This window comes from Cynoglossus semilaevis, chromosome 2 (assembly GCF_000523025.1).
Source record: "Cynoglossus semilaevis isolate Cse_v1.0 chromosome 2, Cse_v1.0, whole genome shotgun sequence".
NCBI classification, from domain to species: Eukaryota; Metazoa; Chordata; class Actinopteri; order Pleuronectiformes; family Cynoglossidae; genus Cynoglossus; species Cynoglossus semilaevis.
Genome location: NC_024308.1, coordinates 19,038,209 through 19,046,834, shown reverse-complemented (window position 1 = coordinate 19,046,834; position 8,626 = coordinate 19,038,209). Strand labels below are relative to the sequence as shown.

The 8,626-nt window shown below is 40.5% G+C and overlaps 1 protein-coding gene across 3 annotated transcripts in view; it reads right to left on the bottom strand.

Moving 5' to 3' along the window:
* Positions 1–8,384, bottom strand: part of evi5b (ecotropic viral integration site 5b) — a 27,513-nt gene extending 19,129 nt beyond the window's left edge. The window contains exons 1-6 of one of the 3 annotated variants that reach the window (XM_025064948.1): positions 7,866–8,384; positions 7,543–7,617; positions 7,340–7,465; positions 4,222–4,365; positions 582–671; positions 385–482 (exon numbers count right to left, since the gene is read on the bottom strand). In XM_025064948.1, coding sequence (XP_024920716.1) covers positions 385–482; positions 582–671; positions 4,222–4,365; positions 7,340–7,465; positions 7,543–7,617; positions 7,866–8,018 — 686 coding nt within the window. In that variant the 5' untranslated portion in view covers positions 8,019–8,384. The remainder of the gene's footprint in view (positions 1–384; positions 483–581; positions 672–4,221; positions 4,366–7,339; positions 7,466–7,542; positions 7,618–7,865) is intronic. The other 2 variants (XM_025064950.1, XM_025064956.1) reach the window with 2 other exon arrangements.
* Between the last annotated feature and the right edge of the window lie 242 nt (positions 8,385–8,626).

Sequence of the window (8,626 nt, the reverse complement as noted above, 5' to 3'; positions counted from 1 at the left end):
CTGTCTGTCTATCTATCCGTCTGTCTATCTGTCTATCTATCTATCTGTCTGTCTGTCTATCTATCTATCTGTCTCTCTGTCTATCTGTTTGTCTATCTATCTATCTATCCTCTTATTTCTCGAACAGAATACAAAGAGATTAGTTAAGGCGGAAAAGTGGATGTAAAGTTTGAATCTTATTAGCCTATTGTCGTGGTTTTTTTTTTTTTAAATCGTATTTAACACGTGTTTATTTTTCATTAATTTCTGCTGCTGTTTATGCGAGTTCACGGTTTGAGTGCTACGCTACATTACATCACAGCACGGGAAATTTCTAAAATTCTGCAAATATATGATGATCTGAAATCACAAATGATCTGAAATCACAATCTGTGACGGTCTTACTTTTTCATCTTCTTTGCATTGTATTTGACCTGATAGGCAGCCTGGATAACCTTATCTGGAGCACTGTCAAACTGGTGTGGGATGACTCTCTGAAAGTGCTTGATCACAGCAACAGACATATATGACAAGTTACATACGTGACAAGCTGTCAGATATGTATTCTTTGGAATACAAAAAGGTCTTTTTTAGAATCATACCTGTAACATTCCTTCCATGTCTAACTGGATCAGTTCTATCTGGTTCAGCTGAAGGATGGCCAGTCCCACACGGAAAACTATCTCCAGACCCTGAGGAAACAGGAAAAGGGAAGCACTGATGCTTTATACACATTAAAAATAATGCAAATGAATGAAACTATGAATTACTTACAGGCAACGGTGAAAGATGTGGTTGGCACCCTAGCCTCACAACAGGATTTTTTTTATTTGTATAGAGTAATGACCAAAATGAATTTCTGAACTGAAAACACGTTGCTTACATTTTTACGCTTTATAACAAAGCCTTTTATTATTTGTTTATATTTGATCATGTCTTAACACTTGTATATCTTTGAGGTCTGTGTGTATCCCATCCTGAGTGCCACTTGGAGCAACTAAGGGCTTCAAGCCTCAAAAAGGCTTGACCTGCACATCAAGTCCCACCTCCATGCAGATCAAATTCCCCTTAATTCCCCTATAGTTTGCATACGGACACGACTGCTCAACCTAGGACGCCATTTCCACGGCACACTCTCCCCCAAAACACCCTTGCCAGGCTCCTATACATTTACATATACATTTCCTCAACACGCAACACCATTGTTCTAGCTCAACTGGAGGAAAACCTGGGAGTCTGCTGGGAGTGGACTCGACCTGAAGCTGGAACCTCAACTTCCAAAGACACAGTCAGCAGAGTCAAGGTGGACCGTCTTAAAGACCATACATACTGAGCACAAGATCTCTTCGCGGCTGTTCTTGATTGTACACTGAATGCCAACTATATTAGTGAGTTTGCCGACAGTGGTGGGTCTGGTAAACAAAATGCTGAGAGTTTATACAGGACTGGAACGATAGTGTGTTAGCCGTAACTCCACCTTAACATGGAAAACACTAAAGAGATGGTGCTAATCTACGCTATATGACCAAAAGTATTGGCTCACCTGCCTTGACTTCATACTATGAACTGAAGTGCCATCCCATTCCTAACCCAGAGTTCAATATGATGTCGGTCCACCTTTTGCAGCTATTACAGCTTCAACTCTTCTGCGAAGACTGTCCACAAGGTTGAGGAGAGTGTTTATAGGAATTTTTTGACCATTCTTCCAAAAGCGCATTGGTGAGGTCACACACTGATGTCGGTCGAGAAGGCCTGGCTCTCAGTCTCCGCTCTGATTCATCCCAAAGGTGTTCTATTGGGTTCAGGTCAGGACTCTGTCATCCATGTCTTTATGGCCCGCTCCAAACTGTTGGGAGCATGGAATTGTCCAAAATGTTTTGGTATCCTGAAGCATTCAAAGTTCCTTTCACTGGAACTAAGGGGCCAAGCCCAGCTCCTGAAAAAAAGAAAATTCCATGCTCCCAACCTTGTGGGAACAGTTTGGAGCGGGCCCCTTCCTCTTCCAACATGACTGTGCACCAGTGCACAAAGCAAGGTCCATAAAGACATGGATGACAGAGTCTGGTGTGGATGAACTTGACTGGCCTGCACAGAGTCCTGACCTGAACCCCATAGAACACCTTTGGGATGAATTAGAGCGGAGACTGAGAGCCAGGCCTTCTCGACCTACATCAGTGTGTGACCTCACCAATGCGCTTTTGGAAGAAAAATAGTCAAAAATTCCTATAAACACTCTCCTCAACCTTGTGGACAGTCTTCCCAGAAGAGTTGAAGCTGTAATAGCTGCAGAAGGTGGACCGACATCATATTGAACTCTGGGTTAGGAATGGGATGGCACTTCAGTTCATAGTATGAGTCAAGGCAGGTGAGCGAATACTTTTGGTAATATAGTGTATTTATCTACTTCTACTAACCAACTAATCGACTAACACCACTGTTCGTGTTTCCCATATTTTTTTGACACTGTGCTGCTACTCCTGTTTGTATTTTATTGTATTTTACCTATTTGTGTGTTTTTAACTGTTGTTTTGGTGCTTTACTGCTGCTGGAGGAGGAAATTTTCAAAAGGGAACTTCCAAGGTATTTATAAAGTTTATCTATCTATCGATTGACTTCAGGAAGGTTTCTAGGAGTGCACATGGCAGATGACCTCTCCCTCCACATCAACACTACAGCTATCATTAAAAACGCTCCCCTATGTCTGTCAGGGCACTGTAAAAAAAAGTCTTGACATATGCCAGGGGTCGGCCCAACCCAAAATGTTCAAAGAGCCATATTGGACCAAAAAAACAAAAACAAGAAACAAATCCGTCTGGAGCCGCAACAAACTTAAAACCCTTATATAAGCCTGGTATGAAGGAAAGCTGTAAGTGTACATCTGCAGACTTACAGCTGTGACTTACACACTGTGCATAAAAAAAAAACTATTATGTGTTGCATTTATGACATCAATGAACTGCTGCAGAGAACACGGAATTGCATTTCTGCATGTAACAAAAACATTTTTGAACTTGAGAAAAAAGACACATGGTTGATGCTTACTTTCACAAAAATATTTGAGTCCTCCTCGTATTTAGGAAATAAAAATCAAACTTAAATTATCCACCCGCAGCGAACCAAAAATGCAAACCAAAAATGCCGTCTGCTTATATGTTCCATCATTTTATCGCGTGCACTGGAGCGTGCAGTCAGATATATATATATATATATATATATTTATATATCTATATATATATATATGTATACATATACATATATACATATATGAGTTGCTGTCACATAACATTACAGCAGTGGTAAATTTATGTCCAATGGCAATATTCCATTTGATTCCCTTCACGCCCCCCGCCCCCCCAGCACCTCATCGTGGCCCCCCAGGGGGGTCCGCCCCACTATTTGAGAACTTTCACCTCATCATTCCATAAAATCTTGAAAAATGTGTCTTCAGACTTTTGTTAGCCCACAATTAAAGGCTTGGTGGTTAAAGAAGCGGACATGGGTCTGTAAGGTTTCAGGTTCGAGTCCACTGCCTAGTTGCCACTGAGGTGCTCTGAGCATGGCACCGTCCCCACACACTGCTCTCTGGGCACTTAAGCTGCTGCCACCCCTCTCACCTTGGTGATGGGTAAAATGCAGAGTTCACGTTTCGTCGTGTGCAGTGGTGTGATTGTGCGTCACTTTCGTTTCCTTTCTAGGCACTGAACACCTGTGACTTCTACAGTCAAGGATTAAAAGAGGTTTATTGCAAATTTGTTTTTCGTCCCCTTGTCAACACTTTACTTTGCTGGCGTCTGGCTGGAGGCATGATAGGACCCTTTAAGATCTACCACTCCTTGCAACACTATTTCTATTTAAGTAAAACAATGCTATTCTTATTGTATGTTATTCCATTTATATGTGGCGTACAATCAGCAATAAGCAAAGCGCCCCTCTCTTCTGGCCTAAACAGTATGTCACGGAATGAGTGATTTGATTTAATCTCTAATCTAGGAAATTGTCCAATGCTTCTGTCAGGCAGACAGATTTAAAATGTACGGCATAAATATGACAAGAACGACACACAGGCACAGATAATCTTAAAGAAAGGAGAGGAGAATGGATTTTGCGTCGAACTAGAAACTCAGAAATGTTGGTAAATAAAATGCATTTGGTCTTCTTTATAACATTGTAATCGTATTGTGTGACGACCGTGAGAGAATATGTCGGCGCATATAATACCGAAAGAGATTCCTTTAAACTGACCTCAAGCATGAAGATGTCAAAGATTCTTGTGGCAATAGGTAAGGGGAAGAACGTGAGGAAGATAGTCAGGAACCAAGAGGATGCATACATGGAGGTGTGGAAGTTCTGACCCTGGAAATGGATGTGCAGTTCCGGCAGTTGCTCCTGAAGAAAACAAAAGATTAAAGAGCTGGGTGAAAAAAGTTGGGTTAAGTAAAAAATTAAAGATTATGAGAAAGGCAAAGAGCAATATTATATTACTTATATAAGATACAAATATAAAGCCAAGTCATGGCATCAATTCAGCATACGGATGCATTAATGTACCTCCGTTTTGGGACCGGAGTTCCAATGATAATCCGAAAAGTAATACTGCGAGGCAGCCTGCATTTTGTACAAAATACTGAAGTAGTGATAGAATATGCGTATATGTCTCGAACTGTAAAATACAGCACAATATATTAAGATGCATTTTTCCTTCATTGTTACATCTGGGGGGTTTTTTTTTCCCCCACTAGCGTAAGTTAAAGATTTTTGTTTTTAACGTAAAACAACACCCTTCAATCAACTAAGGAAACACGTCGTGTTTTTAAGGTTTTCTGTGATAAATGGAATATTTTATAAAACTCAATACAAAAAGTGTGATAATTCGCAAAGATCAGTTGAAATAAAATATGAATCGTGCCACAACGCATACGTCGTAGGGTGCGTTATCTGATGAAGTCAACGGCTATGCCGGTGAAATCGCACGACAGAAAAACGTTGGTTGCGACTTGATATGCATGAAACCAAGACGTCGCGTCCATGCACTAGAATAGCAGCCTGGAAATAATCGAAAGTTATCTTGCACTGACCGCCATTCTCCTTGCTGAGGACATTGTGAAACGTCTCAAATCACCTGTGCGCTAAGTGACGGACAATTTATTGTGCCTTTAAGACACACGAACAGGCAACAAAACATGTTACCTGCTGAGCAAGACACAACCACTATTTCAGTTGTGATAAAAGACCACAAACAACGTTTTTTACGGGGTTTCTGTTTTGTATTCCATTATTTCGTATTATTAAAATCATTCCGTCTTTTGCTGTGCTTTTAAACCAGCAGCTTTATTTTAACACACGTTATACCTTACAGAAATAGAAACATTTCAGTAGTAAAATCCTTTTTATGGGTCCGAATAGAAGTCAAACAAAAATAGGCATCTGCATCATCAATGTTTAGTAGAGCCACATTTTGCTTCAATAACAGGCTTTTGACAAGTCCTTGAAGTTTGGCAGGATGTATTTTAGCCTATTTCTCGTACAAAAACGCCTCCAGTACCAGTCAGTTTTTTTTTTGTTTTTTTTTGGCTTCCTTTCATAAACAGCCTGCTTCAAATCAATCCATACATTTCCAGTGATGTTAAGGTCTCGGGACTGGGATGGACACAGCACTCCATATTGACAGAAAAACACAGAATTGTTGACATTTTTGCAGATGTATTAAAAACGAAAAAAACAAAAACAAAAACGAAATATCACATGGTCATAAGCATTCAGACCCTTTTGATCTAATACAGCCATGAATCTTTTTTTGGGGAATGATGCAACAATGTTTTCACACCTAGATTTGGGGATCCTCTCGAGGTTCTGTCAGGTTAGATGGTGAATGTTGGTGGACAGCCATTTTCAGGTCTCTCCAGAGATGCTCAATTGGGTTTAAGTCTGGGCCATTCAAGAACAGTCACAGAGTTGTTGTGAAGCCGCTCCTTTGGTTATTTTACTGCAGCTGTGTGCTTAGGGGAAGTTGAACCTTCGGCCCAGAGGAACGTTTTGGTCCAGGATATCCCTGTACTTGGCAAAACGTTCGATTGCAACCAGTTGTCCTGTGCCTGCAGCTGAAAAACACCCCCCGCAGCATAATGCTGCCACCACCAGGCTTCACTGTTGGGACCGTATTGGACAGGCGATGAGCAGTGCCTGGTTCTCTCCACACATACCGCTTAGAATTAAGACCAAAATCTTGGTCTCATCAGACCAGAGAATCTTATTTCTCACCATCTTGGAGTCCTTCAGGTGCTGCTTTTTTTTTTTTTTTTAAGCAAACTCCATGCGGGCTTTCATGTGTCTTGCACCGAGGAGAGGCTTCCGTCGGGGCCCCCGACTTTTGGAGGGCTGCAGTGATGGTTGACTTTCGACAACTTTCTCCCATCCCCCGACTGCATCTCTGGAGCTCAACCACAGTGATCTTTGGGGCTCTTCTTTACCTCTCTCATCACGGCTCTTCTCCCCCTGACTGCTCAGTTTGGCTGGACGGCCAGCTCTAGGAAGGGTTCTGGTCATCCCAAACGTCTTCCAAGGATTAAGGATATACGGATTAACTTTGACCAGATCTGTGCCCTGCCACAATTCTGGATCTGAGCTCTTCAGGCAGCTCCACTGACCTCATGATTCTCATTTGCTCTGACAAAGCACGGTGATCAGTAAAGTCTTGTATAGACATATAGATATAGATATATGGCTTTTCAACTCAAGTCCAATCAGTATATTTAAACACAGCGAAGGGTCTGAATACTTATGACCATGTAATATTTCAGTTTTTCCTTCAAAAATAAATCTGCAAAAATGTCAACAATGTAGGGTTAGGGCCAGAATTAGGGTTAGGGTTAGGGTTAGGGTTAGGGTTACACGGCTGCAATATACTGTAACAAAGAGTGGAAAATTTAAGGGGGTCTGAATACTTTCCGTACCAACTGTATCCCTTATCATAATGTATTGTTGTGTAATGGGTATTATAGTAAACTGTAAGTGACCATCTCAATTTTGTCCACATCTGTATGATGCTGTTATTCAGGTATTTGCAGTTTCTCTGGTCTTTTTAGTTTGAGTTGAAAACATCAAATTACAAAGTTCCACAGGATTTGTAATTTTATGCAAAACTAATCTGCAAATGAATAATAAATTATAATGGAAAAATTACAATGATTTTATTTTATTTTTTTTTATTTTACTGTTCGGTGAAAAAGAGAGCATAAAATAAACTAAAAAAATATTAGCTTCACGTACGTTAACATTTACTAGCGCTAATTGTCTATTGTAAATCCACCAACAACACTGAATATTTGCAACATAAAACAAAAACAATTTCAATTTTCCCTACCTGAATCATAGACTCAAACTGGTACATGCAGAGTCCCAGTTCAGCCATGCTGGGTTTGAAGAGCTCTCGTAATCTGTAGTCCTGCATCAACTTCACGAACACACAGAATGCCTCCTCCTCTGGCATCTAGTAAATGAAACCTCGAGACAAACATCTTACTTGGCAAAGTGTGTAACACACGTGCATAAAAAGTGGATTATTACCTGCATTAGCAGCAGCCCTACGATGAATGCACTGCCCTGACAATAGCCGACCTCACGGTCCACCAAAGAATAGGCCTGAAGAATTATAGTTGTACATTCATTTCAAGTGTTACGAGCTCAAGTTACAGCTGCATCGAAAGACTGACCTTACTGAACTTTAAGTCTAAGATGTCTGTTCGTGTTGACAATATTTACTTTTCGGATCAATTAAGACCTTTTCCTGATATTTGCTGTTGTATTTTGATGTGTGTTAAGATGTTCTCAGCTGATTTTACTTGAGTTGAAGATGCTCTTGTTCCTCAGATACAAATTCAAGGGCTCACCTTCATGACATTAAACAGCACTTCTTGTCCCAAACTGTCCTTCTCCTTGAAAAACTCATGTTCCGGATAAGTGCGAGCGATGTCTCTTCGAATCAGCTTTTCGCAGGGCGACGTCATCTTCAGAAGTTCCGAATACTGATCTTTTATGGTCATGTTTTGGGCATTGCACAATAACTGCCATACTATCGCCCTGAAGTGGTGAGGAATCCCTTTTCTGACAAGATCCTAGAAAGAGAAAACACAGGATAAGGATTTTAAACATTTGAAGACGTTGTTAAGACTTTTATTAGGTCATTTTAAGCCAGTTTGAATGAATAATTTTTTTTTTCAGGACTTGAACATAAATATTTATATTTTCTGCTTCTTACACTGGGTGGGGGTTTCCTTTGATAATAAAAAACTCGATAATGCAGTGCCTTGGTTTCTCCAAATGATGTGTAGCCTAAAAATAGTTTTGGAGAAAAACAGCTGCATGTGAATGTGAAGTTTATTCCTGCTTGAACGATAAACAAGCCTCCACTGCAGCTCATTTTAATCTATTTTGATTTGATTGAACTCATACAGTGGTTTGTATAGATCAGGCATGGGAAAACTACGGCCCATCAACTCATACAGTGGTTTGTATAGACCAGGCATGTGCAAACTACGGCCCGCGGGCCATATACGCGTCCACGTTATATTATTAAATTAAATGTTATTATGACACCTCAATCATTTTACCTAGCTGTAATTCCCATCTTTCCCCAGCAGATGTCGCCAAA